Below are 18281 nucleotides of genomic sequence, written 5' to 3' on the forward strand. Positions count from 1 at the left end.
GCCCAGGAGGGAATGATGTAGACGCCTTCGCTATGGGGTTTCGACAAGAAGCATGGATAGGGGCAAGAAAGCAGGTCGTACTCTCTCAGGCTCAACAAACGCCCGTCCATCTCTTGACAAGAGGCTGTCAACTTGCTCGTGTCACACCACTACTACAGATACCCTCGTCATACTTTCCGTCGTAATTTAAAACAAGGTCTGGCTTGGCTACCTCAGTAAGCCCACCCTCCCCGTCGAAGATCCTTCCACGGGGCTCATCGGCGGCTCCGACGTAGTAGGGCTAAGGGGGTTTCCGCTCTTGCTGCCTGCCTTCTTAGCCGCCCCACGACCGACGATCTTCTCGGTCCAGTTCCAGACCGGACTACCGGTCCGCTTGATCTCCTTGCCACCCTTCTTGCCGTCCTCCTGTGACTTGGACCGCCGATGCCCGCCATGGCCGTAGGTCAGGAAGTCGTTATCGGCGTCGCTCTCGTCCTGGCTGTCGAGCCAGTCGCGGTCGCTCCACGTCACCGAGTCCATCCTATCGTAACTCGGACGGCGGGGCGACGCTGAGCCGGTGGACGAGGCGCGCCGGTGCCGCTTTGGCGACACATGTCCGAGCGGGGGCAGTTGCGGGGGTCGATCGGAGACCGAGTGACTTGTCTTGCGACTCGGGGGCGAGCCATCGGATGGAAGCTCAGGCACAGCGTCATCCGCTTCACTGGCATCCGCCGGAGTCAGATGAGTGGCTTCCTGCCGATTCTGGTCATTGGGCTGGGCGGACCCCTTTCGCGTCTTGGGCAGGGGCGCCTGGCTCAGTCTGAAGTCCCTGTTCTCAGAAGCACTCGGAACCTGCGCTCGTCGAACTTCGGAGCCCTCCTGGTCTGGCGGTTGATTCAGCGACTTGGCCCGGTCATTATTCGCCTCGTCCTCGTCGCTCATGCGGGCAGCGGCACTGTCGCTGAAGTGGGCATCTACAAGATGCTTTACGACCGGCCAGCCATTGGCGTTGGCGAACATGCGTCGTACGAGGATGTTGTTGTGGGCGTCAGGCTCCAACTTGACAAGTACCTTTCGCCAGCTCATCCCCTTATGGTAAGCACGAGCTATCTTCTCTTCGACCGCCATGCTGGAGCTATCGATGACCTTGTCGGGGTCACGTTCCGGATCGGTTTTGGCCATGTTATCATAGTCTCTTGTAGAGAGGCCCGTGTCCCCATGGTTGATGCTTGGGTAAGGACTTGACGCGTTGCTGTCTCCTGTGGCTTCTTTCTTCAGTGACGGTGACGCCGCAGGTGGACCTTGCGGTTTCTGAGAAGAGGCTTTTCGACGGATCCCAAGACCAGTGGACCTCTTTTTCAATGGTGGAGGCGGAATATCAGATGGGTGATAAATCCGGTCATGGAATATCGTCCTCGGGCGCGTTGAAGGGTCAATGAGGAACTCGACTGTGGGGAGAGCTGGGTTGAGAATGTCGCCAGCCGCCTCAAAGAAAGATGTTCTTGGGGGTGCGGAGGAGCCACCACCCGTGTTTTCGTCGCTCAGCTCTTGGCCAGTGGTCACCTGCGATTGACTAGATCTCTTCGAGCTCGAGTCGTCAAGCTTGATTGTCTGGCTTCGTTTGTATATTTTATCATGCTTTGATGGGGGGACGGCGAGCGCGACCGTCCTTGTCCTTGCGGTAATTGTGGAGACTTGGGAGGTTCCGACGACTTGAAGAAATTCAGAAACCCGGACAAGGGGCCGTCGTTCTGGCCGTCAATACGCGTTTCCTTGTCAGGTTCTTGGTTGGTAGGATGTTGTTGAGATATGTTCCTCGTTAGGGTGAAGCTCCGTCTGTCATCCTCAGCAATAGCATTGCTCGGAGGCTGCGGGCACCTCACGGGATTCTTCGCGGTCTGTGTCCGGCTCCGTCTCCGTTCCTGGTGTCATCACTGTATCAATAGGCGGCAATTTGGGGGCTTCCTCATCTTTTGGTGTCCACGGTATCGTTCGTGGGGGAGGTCACGTTGGCTCCCGTAAGCTCCGCCCAGCCGAACCCAACCACTCTCTCAACCAACCCTGCTTCTCTGCGGGCTTTTTCCACACGCTCCAAGCCTTGCCAGTCCAGAAACAGTAGACAGCTTGTGCGAAGCGGCACAATGCCATCGTTGACAACGTTGGAGTAGACCGTCCTGTTTCGGAATTTCTTCAATGCGGAATGGGCCGGCCCCGTAGGTAGAATCCGGAGAAGGGGTTTCGATTCTGGTTGGACTTCACCCATAACCTTTTTGTGGGCAGTTTCGCCAAGATTGCTCACAATGGCTCCCCAACCACTGCGCAAGAGAGTCGGTGCTTTCCATGTCAGGCCAAGATCTTGGCCCGTTTTGCCAACAAGTCCGAAATCCAATGCAAACTTGACGTATCGAGGGTTCTCGTTGCTCAGGCCCAACATGGGCGAAGCGAGCGTGATGAAGTTGATGGGACGAATCACATCGAAGAATACAGGTGAATGCTTCTGTATATATGCGATCGCATAAGTTTGGACAAGCCCACCCAGAGAATGGCCGATGAAACTGATACTGGTGATCTGGAAAGCTCGCTGTGGTATCGGGTGCTTGGATTGATGTATCGTGCTGTTTTTGTGGGCGGCCTCATCGTGCTCATCGCCTTCATTGTCTCCTGTGATGGCCGTCACAAAGCTCCCGGCCTTGGATTTCACAGAGGGGAGATAAGGCTGGTCCGGATAAGTCATGGAGAGGATGTAACGGGCGAGTCTTTTGCCCAGAAACTTGATTCCCCTCTCAGTTCGGGTAGCATTTCCAGAGAAACCCCGTACGACGACTTCCTCATCCTCATACTCCTCCTCCACCTCTTCCTTCTCTTCTTGGGGCTTCAGCTTCTCGTTGACTTTCTCCTCACTCTCGGGTCCTTCGGACTGGCTCTTTTGACGCTTGGCCTCTCTTTCCGCTTTCTGGCGCGCCCTCCTGGCCTTGGCAACAACTTTGGCCTGCCTCACTGTACTATCGATGCTCTCTTTCATGTAAAGCATGTCCGCCCCCAAGTTACTATGCAAGCCGTGTGTGAGGACTACAAGATGGACCTTCTTCTTGCGCTTCTCGCATTTTTCTTCTTGGGGCTTTTGGTTGGGTTCGGCAGATGCGTTCTCTGGCTTTGGTGGAGTTTTGACGACACTGACCGTTGCAGCATCTTTTCCTGCATCCTTTCCAGACCATAGTGGCTTCCCGCGGTTCTCATCCCACTCGGGCAACTGCGGCGTGTTCCACAGACTTGCCGTGTCATCCACCTTGAGCGTGACGGCTCTAGAGAAGACTCCTTTTAGCTGAGCTGGATGATGGCCGTCCTTTGCGCCGATGCTTTGCTGGAAGTCGCTCACACGCCCCGGCTGCGGTACTTGCGCTTGGTTGCCTGTGATCGGTGTGCTCCCCAGGTTTAAGCTCTTCTCGTCCCTAGCCAGTATGACCTCATACCCGACAGCGGCGGAGTTGGAGAAGATAACCTGACTGGCGATCTCCACGACCCAGCTCGCGCTGTGTTCGTCCTCTTTTCTCTCTCTCCCTTCTATCCTCTCGTCGCCGAATTGCTGTCTCGATGGGCCCAAGCCAGCGCTTTCTCTGATATTGTCCGGAACCAGCAGCTGTATATTCCAGGTTCCGCCAGCCTTGAGCATGGGCTCGAACTCGGGGACGCCATAGCGTCGCGGGTTCTCAAACTTGACGTTGGGGTCGTAGTGAGAAGGCCAGGCAGATGCGTTCAGAGTATAGGGCCCGTGAACAAAGGCGGCGCGAAGGGCGACATTGGAGGTGTTGCGGATGCGCAGGTGCAAGACCTCGGGGGAGGGCAAGATGCGATCGTGGCTCGGGGTGTATATGACGGTGTACCGGACAATCTCGCCGATCTTGACGCTGCCGACCTGGTGGAGCAGGAGCATGTTGGCGGAGCGGTGGTCGGAGATGGTATCCTTGGCGACGGACGGCTGCCGGTCTTGGTAGACGGAACGCTCACGCGAGGCAGATGCGACTTTCCGATAGAAATCTCCCATGGGCTGGGTGCAGCTGAAAGGGGTCGATGTCGGTGTCGAGCGGACTTGGTGGTCAGCAGGCCATGGCGAAAAAGATAGTCGGTCTCGGTTATATGATATGGTTGATAGTGAGGTAGGTTAGTAAGTGGATAGTAAATAGGAGTATGTATAAGTAGGACCGATCATTTGGCGATCGTGTCACGGCTGACGCGGATGGCGGTTTTGTACTCTAGGTAAGTGAGGTAAGAGCCGTTGAGTGAAGTGTAGGACTATGTGCCGTCTGGATGTGTCTATCCGTGGGGTCCGGATACGATCACGAGATTCTTGAGGAGCAAATGCATCCAAAGCAGACCGACGAAGGTAGTACTTTTTGGGGGTTGGCGGTCGGTGATGCATGACAGCTCCAGGGCCTCCCAATCTAATCTCAATAGAGCGGGACTTTTTGGGAAGCAGCCCACTCTTTACTCTTTATCGGCCGGGCCAAGTCAACGATAGAGTTGAACCCCAAGTCGAACCCCCATTTTGATCTACGTCATCCCATCTTTCACTCAATGCCAGCCAGTACTTTCCTCGACATTTCCATGCCCAATATGCTCCCTATTCCAAATCCCCTACAAGCTCAGCTTACTTACCCATGTACATCATCTTCCTGCATTCGGATCATCGAGGTAGCCTTTCACCAAGCAGCACATCACATCACATCACATCACAGCATGCCCACGGCTCGGAGAAGAAGCAAAAGGAAAGGTGTCATGCCATCTCATAAGTATGCTTGGTGAAACTCGTCTCGCACATGCGAAACATTCACGACATAGACACAACTAAACGAGCCACGTCCATGCCCCAGCGCCTCTGCAGCAACAAACGCCACACGTAAACTTCCCATCCAATGTATCCCTTTGATTGCCAACTACGACTTTAAGAGTGGGGCTTAATCGGTACTGTTTGATTGGTCGCACTAATCACTAAATGGAACGTGTTAGCGTACTCACGTGGTGTGCACGCTTATCGATTGGTTAAAATCTCGCCCCACTCTTAAAGTCGTAGTTGGCAATCAAGGGGATAAAGTGTAAGCACCATATGCGAAAGTCATTGCGCCTACCCAACTAACTCATCTTACAACGACCCTGAGGTCCCATGCAAATATCCGTGTAAATCGCCCATAACGATCAAATAAGGAAAGGTGAATAAGGAAACTTCGAGACAGTAATTCGTAAGGCATATCAATCGAAATCATGAAACGTCGACTCGTCGCACATGCAAAGGCCTCGAGCATTACACGAGGACAGCTCACCCGATAATCTAGTGCCAAACGTTACCCGACACTCACACTATCGGGCCCTCCTGGAGGTACGTTAGGCTGCACATATACTCTCCACTCGTCCACTCGGTTTGCACCCCTCCCTAGGCCTGTAAGCCCAGCCAGGGCAGAATCCCTTCTAGGATTTGAGTCCGGCCGCCTCATCCCCCCAAGAGGACCATACGCAGATGCTTCCGAGTCATGGTCGCGCTGTCGAGCGTAGCGCGGTTTCATCCTCTCCGACAGCCGCTGGCTCTGACTCTGCGAACTGTTGAACATATCGTCCTCCATGGTATGGCGTCGCATCATGGGGGCTGTATGAGGGACCGAAGGCGGCGGGGGCGGGCCCATGTTCCTCGGGGATGCGGCGGCGGCGGGCGACATCGGACCAGAAAAGGCTCGAGGAATCGGGCTATTGCTGGGTCGGGATTCCGAAAACCGGTCAGCAAGACGACGGTCCATCGAATCCGCGTACATTCCGCGTGCTCTAGTAACTTCGGATATGTAGTCGCCTGTGTTAATCCTCTCGAAGGGCACGGGATGAATCGGGGGAGGCACAGGAGGTGCCATGTGGGGATGTGCCACCCGTCGGTAGTCTTCATTCATAAAGTGGCCTGCTGAATTGCCGATACCAATGATATCGCCATAACCGCCGTTGTAGTCGTCGTCGGAGTCTTCGTGCGGTTCGCCGCGCTGTTCTGGTCTGCGACGCCTCACGAGTTGCCTCTCGTGATCCCGTGGCCTTGACCGACGGCTATGACTTGATCCATGCGCTGATCGAACATCGCGGGTCGAGCCTCTCGCCCTTTCAGCAGACCTGTCATGACCCGCTCGAATACGAAGTGCCTGGTTATGGCCCGATCGATCTGCTTCATTCCTGTCGTAGTTGAACCAGGGACACTCGCATGTCTTCCACGGGGCTCCGCATATCATACAAAACTCTGATTTGCAGCGGCTACAACTTCGTGTTAAAAGAGGTCGATCTGTCAATAAAGACAATGTGTCAACAACGTACCATTTCATATGATTGCAACCTTCTTCCAATTCAACCAAGAACTTGCAGTTGAAGCATCGTTGCCAACCCTTGTCTTTCGCTTGCTGGAGAATTTCTTTGGTGGCTTCGTCATTAGGACAGTCTTGCGACTTATGCCATTTCCCTTGACAAACGCAGCACACTTCAGTCCTGCAGTTGCCACACTTGGCCTTCCTACGGCCGTCTTTCAGCTTCTCGATACGATGTGGCTTAATCCATTCCGCGCAGGATGGCCGAGGACAGTATATACGGTTATGTGTAGAGAACTCGGCGAATTTCTGGTTCCATAGTTTCTTGAAGCTATTGTCGAATAGGCGATCAACATGCTTCAGCAGTATGTGGTCGTCGGTGCAACATTTGGGCGGCATTTGTTGCGGATCTTCGGTAGAGAGCCGAAACTTGCGTTTCAGGCATGAATGGCACATGCGATGATTACACATAAGCTTTGCTGTTTTCCTGGAAGGGAGGTCGTCGTCGAGACACGCAACACATTCATAACTGACTATAAGTCAATCGTACTGTTCAGATTGGTGGATATGGTGAAGAAGACATACAGTTTTGTGGGTTTGCTAGCCCGCTGTGAAGCAACCGAGGAGCCAAAGAAGCTGCCAAGTATAGTAGATGAGCGCTTAGATGACGCATAGCTCTGAGAGGAGTACGTAGTTGAAGACCTGGTTAATGGCCGTCTAGGTGAGTAGACTGGGCCTGATTCATACACTTTCTTCAGCGCACTGAACCGTATCATCGTCAGTTTACCCAGAAAAAGAAAATGATAACGGGCTTACGTACCGTTTGGATGAGGAAGCTGGTCTTATCTCGCCACCACGCTCTCGATGATGATGATGATGATGACGATGACGATGAGAGCTAGCCTTGGATGATGAGTGGTGTTTATGGCGTCGTTTGTGGACAAGTTTTTCACTATGAGCTGGTCCAGCATCACTTTCGACTTCGTGAATGATCGGCTCTTTGGCTTTGCGCCCCCCTCCATGTCCATGTCGTCGGCTGCTTGATGGTGTTGTTGCTGGCAAAACTTGAATAGCTTCCTTCTCACGCCGGCGTTGTCTGCCCTTCTCCTCTGTGATCCTGGGGGCTGGTGGCGGCGACTCTGAACTGTCACTTGAAGAATCTGGACTCTCGGACGAGCTTTCCGATGAGTGTATCGACCCGGACACCGACCCTTCATGGGCTGATTTCGGCGTAGCAATGCCGCTATCGACAGACTTACTCCTGGTTGTGCTCCCACTCTCCGAACCTGATATTGACATGGACCTTGACCTCGTTCTTGAAACCGACTCTGAGACCGACTCCGAATCCGACTCTGAGCCCGACTCTGAACTTGACCCCGACGTTGACGTAGACCTTGATCGCAAAGGTGAAGTGCGCCTGCGAGGAGGCTCATTCAAGACTTTCCCACCTCGGCGTGACGCAGCGGGCTCGCGGCGGTGCGCCCGCAAAGGCAGGGACTCGCGGGCACGCATTTTCTCGGCAGCTCTGCGCGGACTCAAGACAGCTTGGTCGAAGTGGTATCTGTCGGAGCTCTGTATATCGTCGTGAAACTGGGGTGGATAAGGCAGCGAATAGACAATAGGCTCCTGTTGTCCCTCCCAGATGTCCAATCCGGACAACGAATGATGCTGACGCTGGTACCGCTGGTTGAAGGCTACATGCTGCACGTTTGCCATTCGCCAGAGGGTGGCATGTGGCCGCCCCGACAAGGAAGGATTCGCAGAGAACCACCCGAGAAGGTCGCAACGTACCGATAACCAAGGCGCAGAGCGATGCAAAAGCCGATGGGGATGCGAGCGGAGTCGACAGCTGTAAGAGTCTGAGTGGCCAGCGCATCTGCCACCAATGCGATCCGGTTCAGCTCTGATTGGAGTGAAGCTGGCCCAGTGCAGCTGGGAACCGTTGGGTAGGAAGGTAAGATAGGACGACAGCCGAGGGTAGCGACAACGGAAACCGCAAAAGCTGCTGTTATCAATTGACTTTCTGGATTTTCATAGGATCGGGTGAAGTGTTCATGAATCCTGGAAGAAGGGAAGATAGCCCAACTCTTTTTTGTCTCCGTGACCGCTCTCACCGTTGGTTTGTTCGTAGCCTCTTGATCTCAAGTTCCAGTCCTGTCGTCAAATGGAGAAAGTTCCAGGCCGGTATGCGCTAATGGAAGATGCCCCCCTGTAGACAGCAATTAAGTGGCTCGCAACGACTGCTGATTAGGTCCCGTAGGGCCGTGGGTGGAGAATTATTGAGTGCAAAGGAGGGGTAAGGAAGTACATCTATAGGGATTCTGGAGCTTCCCTCAATGCAAGAGCCCTATCAATCAACGTGAAAGTGCCTACTCAGAAGAGTTAACTAGCAAAATTGAACCCAAGCTAAACACCTGTTAATCCAATTCTGGCTTCTGGTTCGCTACGCAATACGAAAGAAGCCCCTCTGCCTCATCGTTCCACCTCCTCACCACCAAGACTGGATCCGTTACCAACGAAGACGCTGACACGGTTTGAACTTACATAGAGGCACCGAAGACAAAAGTGCCCGCAAAGTAGCATGATCAGCTCGTGTTACACGTAGCGGATTGTCCAGCTTCCTTTCCAGAACGAGTGGCCTGCGTAGGCAGAAAAGGGGGTGGTTGGAAGTTGCATCTTTTGGGCTGACTGACCAGCCCCATTACAAGCCCGATGCCTCTAGATCAAGATCTACTGCTCATAACGCACATGTATCAAACCCAACCGACCGTCTGATACCTCACATCTCACCATGTCCTGAGCTGCAATCGCTATGCAATGAGCCGCGTTGGCTTAAAAAGACGAACAGGGTGCCTGTTGGAAATGTGCCTGATTCTGCTGCTTGATTACGTCAGCTGAAGAAGTGCCAAAATGCATCCGTATCAGCACAGAAACGAGCTTTATGGGACGCAATCCACCAAGCTATACCAGGCGATTCTCGCTACTGGGTCTCGAGAGTGACCTTCGTGGCTCCAGTAAACTTTCGTACATCTTGTGGTTCAAATCGCAACACAACAGACAGCAGCCTGTAAGTTGTTAGTGCTTCCGGTAGGATCTACCATTAGCGGCCTGACAAAGCGGCATTGTCGACTTAGCAGATAGGCAGCCTCAGCAATCGTTCGGGACCTTCTACTGTTCGAACCTGATTTCCGTGGCTCTCATCTTCGTTCCTATTTACATTTGATGCCCAGGGCATAGAGCCACAATGCTTGGCATTCCTATCAATTCAGTCTTCTTCCCAAGCCCAAGTATACCCGAAAGCACGACCTCATCATCCCGCCCTCGCCCTCCGATCTATGCTGTTACAAGCACATAGGTGGAAGGCCTTGCCTATAAGGCTCGACGCATTGAAAACCCGGTGGCTGAGCAGTGCCTCAACGTACGGTAGTGGCTGATATTGAACCTGTTGTGCGACTCTTGCTTCCTTCCTGCAATGCCTACCTATTTCGCTCCGCAATGTGCTTCATGGCATGAGGTTCGGTAGAGCGAAGCTGAGGAGCTGGAATCCTCAACACTCAGCGTATGTATAGGAAACTATCATATCTAATAAACAAGTCATAAACCACAGATTATTCTATTTTACAAGTTGTTAAAATACGCCCTACGTTTTCACCCTCATGAAATTCACCGTGATGAGATTAGAGATTCAACTGCGCGAGTGCACTTCCCGTGTGACTTGAGTTAGTTGCATTACATAATCGCCTCTAGCAAGAATGATTCATTTTGACTCATGCCTCACAATAACTATTGCAACAATTAGAAATACAGCGCCCTAGTCGGTAGGCACAATGGTACATTGAGAGAGCTCGAGATGATATATAAAAAGCAGGCACCAGGATGCGACGGTCTTCTCCTTTGGGCCTCGTGTGTAGGATGGGTAGCTGCCGCAGGTTGTACACCAGTTGACCAATCTGAACAATACGTTTCTGCTTCAATTTGTGTACTCCATCATAGTTTGGCAACAAGAAGATATACCAAGGCTTCAGTATGACGTCAATGGAATCTGAGTTCGTAGCCAGCATACTATGCACCAGCAAGCAGACTCGGTTCAATATTGCCACGCCAAACTACCGAGAGCTGGACATTGAGGGCCTGAGCATCGTCGTCACATTTGGCACCCGCACGACTGCAAAGGGAAAGGAAAATCGAAGGTCAGATCGGAGGGCACAGAAATACTGACCAATGCCAACCTCAAGCTGAAGGCGGGCCAAAGGTACGCCCTTCTCGGGCGGAACGGCACGGGAAAGTCAAGTAAGTTCCCCTTGCAGCATTCTTGTATCTGCCGATGTAGCTACTCCTATACATACGCAGATAGGTGAATTGCGGCTGACTGAGTAGCACAGCACTGCTGAAAGCTATTGCTGAAAAGCTTATCCCTGGAATCCCCGAAGAGACGAGAATTGCTATCTTGCAACAGACGGAAGTCAGCGACGCCAAAGCGGATGGGATACTGCCCAGCACTTCGTCATCACAACTGAATAGGGGAGATCGTCTGGTGATTGAAGAAGTCATTGAGATTGCCACAGCGAGGAGTGAGGTGCAAACAGAGATTGAGAGTCAGTATTATGCCCTTTATCCGGTGTATTATCAGTCGATTTAAGTTGACTCTTCATAGTCCTATCAAGTGCCATTGGAAGCGCTGATCCGTGCGGCTCTCTTCGGGGGCTGCGTCAGCTCCAGTACCGGCGTCTACAGAGAGAACTCTTTCTCAAAGACAAAGATGCCCGACTCAGGAGCGGCACCCGCGGACTACAAGCGCGCAAGGCCTTGATCTCCAAGGGAAAGGAGGTGGCAGCTATGCAACTGCAACGGGATCAACCCAACGACGAGATCTCGCCTGACATCCTCGCCAAGGAGACAAATGAAGCGGCCGACTTGCTCGCCGAGCTGGAGCTGCAAGTCGAACCCACAAAGATCGCAGAGACTGAAAGTCGTGCGAAACGAATCCTAAGCGGTCTTGGCTTCTCGGAAGAGTACATCCGGAAACCTGTATCGAGCCTCTCGGGAGGATGGAAAATGCGTACCGCTTTAGCCGCAGTATTGCTCCAAGATACGGAAATATTGATACTGGATGAACCGACGAATTTCCTAGATCTGCTGGGGTATTATGTGGTTACAGAATCATCTCGCCTCCTTGGCGGGGAGACGATCCCCCGACGCTCATCATAGTATCCCACGACAGAGATTTCATCTCACTGTGTACCGACATCCTCATCATTAAAGACAAGGACCTGACCTACTTCCACGGAGACCTTCCCGTGTACGAGGCGAGCAGAGCTGAGAAGAGGCTCTACATGACCAAGATGAAGGAAGCAAAGGAGAAGCAGAAGGATCACATGGAAAAGACGATCGCACGCAATATGAAGGAAGGCCACGCGAAAGACGACCAGAACAAAATCCGCCAGGCCAAGTCGCGGCAGAAGAAGCTGGACGACCGCTGGGGCCTCGAGGTCAACAGCCAGGGCGGCCGCTTCAAACTCAATCGAGACCTCGTCGGATATCACCTCACCGGCCGGGCCGAGATTGAAGTCGAAGAGGAAGACCGTCCGGTCAGCCTGGTGCTTCCTGATACGACTGACCTACGCTTCCCCGGCCCCTTACTTTCCTTAGAACAAGTCTCATTTCGCTACACGTCAGCATCAAGTAAGAAGGCCAAAACCGCTGCGGCGCCTTCGTCCTTCGCCCTCGGAGGCGTTACACTATCCGTCCACATGGGCGACAGAATCGGCATCGTCGGCCTGAACGGCAGCGGGAAGTCCACGCTCATCAAGCTCCTCCTCGAGGAAACCAAACCCACATCGGGAACCCTCACAACACACCCGCGACTCAAGCTGGGGTACTACTCGCAGCACGCGGTCGACGACCTCCGAAGACTAAGGGAAGGGGACGCCTCTCTCCTCCTCCTCCTCCTCCTCAGCCGCCGAGGCGCCGCTAACCTCACTCTCGCTACTAGCCAAGGAAGTCGCCGGCGCGCTCGACGAGGGCGCCGTGCGCGGCCTCCTCGGCTCGCTGGGCCTGCCGGGCCGCCTCGCGTCGGACGTGCCGCTGTGCAAGCTCTCGGGCGGGCAGCTCGTGCGGCTGCAGCTCGCGCGCCTCCTCTGGGGGCGGCCCCACTGCCTCGTGCTCGACGAGGTCACGACGCACCTCGACTACGAGACGGTGGCTGCGCTGCGGGACGCGCTGCGCGGCTGGGAGGGCGCCGTGGTGCTCGTCAGCCACGACCGGTGGTTCATGCGCGGCGTGGTGGAAGGGCTCGTTGACGACGAGGAAGCCGATATTGGGACCGAGTTGGACGAGGAAGAGGAAGGAGAGCGTCCGCGGCGGCGGATGGTGTATCGGCTGCGGGCGGGCCAGATGATGGAGCTCAAGGGGGGAGTGGGCGAGTTCGAAGAGGGCATTGAGAAAAGGGTGCGGAAGCTGATGTATTCTTGATTTATCGTAGCGTCTAGTACTAAGGTTAAATACAAATAAGACAATGGGTTTGCTCTTAAAAATAGCTCACTAGTGAGATACTTGGAAGTCAAGGCCACCGACGACGGGGTATGAAACCACCTGTCCCTTTTGTGATATCCAAGAGGGGGGAGAAAAGGGGTTTAGGAATAAACTACCAGCCAACCCTGCCCCTTACCTATACCGATAGGTATTCTATCTGTTCGACGTTTTTCAGCCATTCTAGGCTGGCATTTGTATTCGAGTTGCGAAGGTATGCAATGTAAACTACAAACCAAATTTACAAACCAAATAACGTTTAGCACCTGAACCGCGAACAACCCGCCCGATACCATCAGCAAGTGCTAAGACTGGAAATTTATTATGTAAGGGGGAACGAAAATACTGGACTGCAGTGTGCCGCGTGTCTCAGTCTCGGCATGTTGGATCCAGGGTAATACAGAGCAGAGCAGAGCATGCAGGGGTGAAGTAACGTAACTAAAAATGAATACCCGGGTTGTTGGGTTGTCCTATCAACCAGATGAGACTTTGGTCATGAGGTACCGAAGGGCTGGGGCGCTACTGCAGATTGTGTAAAAATCAGAGGCTGCTTGAAATGATATGGTGCGTAACTCGCTATAGCCGTATAGCCAGTCTACCTGGGTAGGGTTCCTTCCGAAATAGAGCGACTTGTTCACTTGGGGAGCGAGCAGGTCACCTGCGTAGTTAGGTAAGTATCTACCAAGGAGAACCAACTACCTCGGTAGCGTCCGATCTATTCAATGTCAGCTCACATCGCATTGACCCTGATATAGTTGTAGACACAGCTGGAGTTTTAATTAGATCATGGTTTAGATCACGGTGCGGAGTGGCGCTAAGCTAAGACTGCGGGTGGCAGCCAAGGCTGAAGGCCTGCAAAGCTTCGCTGTCTGAAAAGCAAAGAATAAGCCCAGGTCAGCGCTCCCTCCTCCCCTTCACCTTCCAATACGGGCTGGCGGCAAGACGGCAAAACCCCGAGTTGTCATCACATGAGCACCGGTCAGAGTTTTCACCGAGGACTTGGCTTCACCTCTGTCCAGCCTCCACAACCCTTTCATAGGTTGGTTCCCGAGGCTCTGGAGATGCTGCAGCTAAGAAGCATGTGCTTGGGTATCAAGGAAGGACAGGTCCCAGATTATAGCGTACTTGCAAGTAAAGGTGCCATGTGCTGTTGGCGTCTCGGCGCCTGCAACGCTTTTGGCAGATGCGGCCGATCCACCGTTAGAGTCGGGGTTGATGCTGGTGCTAGCCATCGAGCGACCATTGATCATGCCAAGGAAGTACTATCTCGTCAGGTGAGCATACCCTTACGTGCGTGCTGTGCGGAGTCCGACGATGGCAGAAAGGATGGGGCCGAAGGAGAGGGCGAGATGAATGAATCTACATATCCCATCGTCTGGGGAAAGAGATTGAGATGGGGAAGTGGAGAAAGAGCCCTGCATAGCACCCGCTCGCTACGGCCTACGAGCGAAGCCTAGACCCGCGAGCGGACTGCTAAAAGCAGACAACTGGCTGCCAGACACATCAGTAAACACGTAGAAAGTAGCGTAGGAGCGTTCTCATGTCGTCTGGCCTTGATCCTGAATTCGGGCCGACCTGGAGATCTGCTCCCATTTCTCCAATGGCTAGCAGCTTGGGGTTCTGGGGAAGGGGGCCGGGGTAGGTACCCTTATGTAGATCCCCTCTTCTACAAGCGCAGCTGAATCTAACGTCCCATCCCGCATCGCCTGAGAATATTAGAGCATACAGCGCCCAGCTATTTCCAGTAGTCGGAGAAGAATTTTAGCACATATTTGTATATCCCAGGAAATGCCATCCGATTCGTTCACGCTAGCAGAAAGCCACCCGAACCGATGGCTGCTGCATGTGACGACTGTGGATGAAAGCAAGGGGTCGCTGGTCTCAGCCATTGCACACATCTGGCCAAAAGAAAGGTTCTGGAGCGAACGACGTTTCTTCTTCGACCGCTTCCTGCGGGTTGTAACGCTTCGAGCCGCCCGTGGGGAGCAGTATAAAATTAAGCCTAAGTGCACTTGCATTGTGCAACTCGACACGCGGGGGATGCGTCCGAAGGAAATGCGCCAATAGTGCGGCAACGTACGGCCGGTCACTGTAACGTCGCCTCTTGGTCGTCGGAAACAGACTGGATATTCCACGAAACCAAGCTCCCCCGAGCCGAGTTGCCGGCTATGAAGATGCACCATTCATTGGTACTTACACGCTTAACCAACTTGCTTCCTTCGAGATGGGGGAGATGGAGACTCACTAACGCCCATGTGTGTGCTGCATTCCTCCCAGCGCCACGGATCCTTTAACTAGTATAGCGCCATACGAGAGTGTCGGGATGCAACAACCCTTTTCTCGAAAGACCAGGGGTTCTTGTGATTGGCCAGGTCCACTCCGAACTCGGGGGTCCCCTGCTCCGACATATGGGATGGTTTGGTGGAAATTACTGCATTCGGCAAGAACGTATTGCCAGACGGGATATTTGAATGGCCAGAGACATATGAAATGCATAGATGTTCGTTCGTTTGTGTAAGTACCAAGACTCGACAGTGAAACATCTCTTTGCTTGGCTCGAAAACAAGAGCATCGAGGACTGGGTCCTTGAGAAACCTTCGATTGTTCATTTGGCCACCGTGCCAGCAGTAGGCCATCGGAATGGGAAGAGTAGGATCCCATGGCAACGAACCCCATCGGTTCTCTAGACCATCTAGGCCTCTCCCGATTTCCCATCTCAAGTCCCACCCCCGTTCCGGTCCTTAGCACCCTGCCTGACTGGGTACAAGTCACCTGCAGCTGTCTGGGCGTCCCGCCACTCTCCGGAATGGAGTATCACTACGGAGTATTTGCACCAAGACCAGCAGAAGGCCCTTTTCTATACCCCCCTACCTGCCTCCTTACCTACCTGTCATGCCCCCCCCCCCCCTTGTTGCGGCCAGAGACGCCCAATCAAGACCCTCTGCCCAGCATGGCGACCCTGTTGATGTGGCGCGGCCCTACAGCGGCCTTCTGAGTCTAGAATGCGCTTCACTAGCTGACACCTACCGACCTCTCCAGAGCTTGGGGGATTTTCTTTCCTGGAAAGTCGAGCTAGAACGAGCTGCAAAGCTGACTGGTCAGGTTGCGCACGAGTGACTTCCCCAGACATTGCAAATTATACCCCATGTAACGTGTATTGTAAGCGAGTGACGCGGTCTGCATATATAATGCCTCGCCTGCCTTTCCCGAGTCCCGTCGTTTCTGAGTCCCTCTCCTGTATGCTCTTTTCCTCCCTTGGATAAGTCCGTTGGGCCCGATCGTCAGCTGGAGACCCCTTTGGCCGTTCAATATACCTACTTGCCTCTCTCTTCTCAACATATAACTTCCCTTCTCAAAGAAGAGACTCAGCAGCAATGGCGGGTGGTGTCGTTGTTACCGGCACGACGGATGTCAATCGTGTCGAGGCCCCCGTAACCTGGAAGGCCTACATGATCTGCGCCTTCGCTGCCTTCAGTGGTATCTTTTTCGGCTACGATACCGGTAAGTCGCCTCTATCTCCAGTCTAGATATGCCCTCCATGATACCTGCAAACTCGAGCTTGGCACTGACGGTATTGTTACAGGTTGGATGTCTGGTGTCATGGCCATGCCTTACTTCATCAACCTCTACACGGGCATGGAATACGATTATGTCAACAAGGTGCCCATTGGCGTGACCAAGGACGAATTCCACCTCTCTTCATCGATGTAGTCCCTCTTCACATCCATCCTGTCTTGCGGTACCTTCTTCGGCGCCCTGATGGGCGGTGACATTGCCGACTTCATTGGCCGACGCCCTACTATCATTATGGGCTGCGCTGTCTTCTGTGTCGGCTGCACCTTGCAGATTGCCAGCACTAACCAGGAGGGCCTGTTCGTTCTCGGCCGTCTGGTTGCTGGTGCCGGCGTCGGTTTCATTTCCGCAGTTGTTATCCTGTATATGTCCGAGATCGCCCCCAAGAAGGTTCGCGGAGCCATGGTCTCCGGCTACCAGTTCTGCATTACCATCGGCATCCTTGTCGCGGCCTGCGTCGTCTACGGCACCCAGGAACGCAGCGACACCAGCTCCTACCGCATCCCCATCGGCATCCAATACCTTTGGGCCATCGTTCTTCGCCGGCGGTCTCCTCTACCTGCCCGAGTCCCCCCGTTACTTCGTGCGCAAGGGAGAGACCGAGAAGGCGGCCAAGGCTCTGGCCTTTTTGCGTGGCCAGCCCATCGAGTCCGCTTTCGTGAAGGACGAGCTTGCCGAAATCGTCGCCAACAACGAGTACGAGATGCAGGTGATTCCCCAGACCAACTACATTGGATCTTGGCTGGCTTGCTTCAAGGGCTCGCTCTCCGCCGGCGACAATCCCCTGCGCCGCACCCTGCTCGGCACCGGCATGCAGATGTTCCAGCAGCTGACGGGTATCAACTTCGTCTTCTACTTCGGAACCCCCTTCTTCACCCAGTTGGGAACCATCGACAACCCATTCTTGATCTCCATGATCACCACACTGGTAAACGTCTTGTCTACCCCAATTTCGTTCTATGCCGTCGAGAAGTTCGGCCGCCGCGCCCTTCTAATTTATGGCGCCTGCTCCATGATCGTTTGTCAATTCATCGTTGCTATCATCGGCGTCACTGCCGGAAAGGATGTGAGCAATAACAGCGCCACATCTGCCTGGACGCCTTCATCTGTTTGAATGTCTCCTCGTTCGCCATCACCTGGGGTCCCGCTGCCTGGGTCATTGTTGGTGAAGCTTTCCCAGTACCTATCCGCTCTCGTGGTGTGGGTGTGTCCACTGCCTCCAACTGGCTCTGGAACACCATCATTGATGGTAAGTATTAAATACTTAATCCCGGCCGTTACATAACCTCCCTTATACTAATATGTAAATTCATCTAGTCATCACCCCTTACCTGGTCGGGAAGGACAAGGCCGACCTGGGAACCAAGGTCTTCTTCCTCTGGGGTGCCCTTTGCTGTGGCAGCTTATTATTTGGTAAGTGCAGTTCCCGCTCCGAACCACACCCCTGGATCAACTTGTCAAGTTGTCTAACCCTTTTCTTGGTACAACTTACTTCCTCGTTCCCGAGCTCCGAGGTATTTCTCTCGAGCAGGCCGATATGTATATGGCCGAGGCCAGCCCGCGCAAGTCGGCCGCCTGGAGACCCAGCCACACCTTCGCCGCCGAGATGGGCGTCGCCGGCGAGAAGCTCGCTGCCAACACGACCGTCAAGGAAGAGACTGTCTAAGAGATGGGTGTTTTAACACACAGTAAGGCATTCTCTCTCACTCTCCCCCCCCTTTTTCTAGCCGAGTGTGCGGAGGAGGAGGTGGTGGTGGTTGTTTGATTGCTGAGTGGTGTTGTCATTTCTTGCGTCCGAAGATACCAATGTCTCTCCTGCGATCACTCCGATTACGTACTCATCAACTACGTAGACATAATTAGCATAATATACAATAT

At 53.6% G+C, this 18281-nt stretch overlaps 4 protein-coding genes across 4 annotated transcripts; 3 read left to right on the forward strand and 1 right to left on the reverse strand.

The window, feature by feature from the left end:
• Positions 1-207: 207 nt before the first annotated feature.
• On the reverse strand, positions 208-6085 carry PG994_013194 (uncharacterized protein; the record flags this gene model as incomplete). The annotated part of the gene is made up of 5 exons (XM_066864603.1): positions 208-1594; positions 1645-1901; positions 1964-4034; positions 5485-5993; positions 6053-6085. The coding sequence occupies 5 exons, from the start codon at positions 6083-6085 to the stop codon at positions 208-210; spliced, it is 4257 nt and encodes a 1418-aa protein (XP_066709564.1).
• Positions 6086-7599: 1514 nt separating this feature from the next.
• On the forward strand, positions 7600-7890 carry PG994_013195 (uncharacterized protein; the record flags this gene model as incomplete). Its single annotated transcript, XM_066864604.1, has 1 exon — positions 7600-7890. The coding sequence occupies one exon, from the start codon at positions 7600-7602 to the stop codon at positions 7888-7890; it is 291 nt and encodes a 96-aa protein (XP_066709565.1).
• A 2438-nt stretch (positions 7891-10328) lies between these two features.
• Positions 10329-12601, forward strand: PG994_013196 (ABC transporter ATP-binding protein YheS; the record flags this gene model as incomplete). Its single annotated transcript, XM_066864605.1, has 5 exons — positions 10329-10492; positions 10544-10554; positions 10685-10897; positions 10957-11314; positions 11461-12601. 5 exons carry the CDS (start codon positions 10329-10331, stop codon positions 12599-12601), a joined length of 1887 nt encoding a protein of 628 aa, XP_066709566.1.
• Positions 12602-16204: 3603 nt separating this feature from the next.
• PG994_013197 (uncharacterized protein) lies at positions 16205-18069 on the forward strand (the record flags this gene model as incomplete). Its single annotated transcript, XM_066864606.1, is given in 7 exon segments — positions 16205-16331; positions 16414-16502; positions 16542-16937; positions 16972-17469; positions 17484-17652; positions 17721-17816; positions 17918-18069. The coding sequence occupies 7 exon segments, from the start codon at positions 16205-16207 to the stop codon at positions 18067-18069; spliced, it is 1527 nt and encodes a 508-aa protein (XP_066709567.1).
• Positions 18070-18281: the final 212 nt, after the last annotated feature.

This window comes from Apiospora phragmitis (assembly GCF_038363925.1).
Source record: "Apiospora phragmitis strain CBS 135458 chromosome Unknown utg000011l:1.0-3236445.0:1.0-3240683.0, whole genome shotgun sequence".
Lineage (NCBI taxonomy): Eukaryota > Fungi > Ascomycota > Sordariomycetes > Amphisphaeriales > Apiosporaceae > Apiospora > Apiospora phragmitis.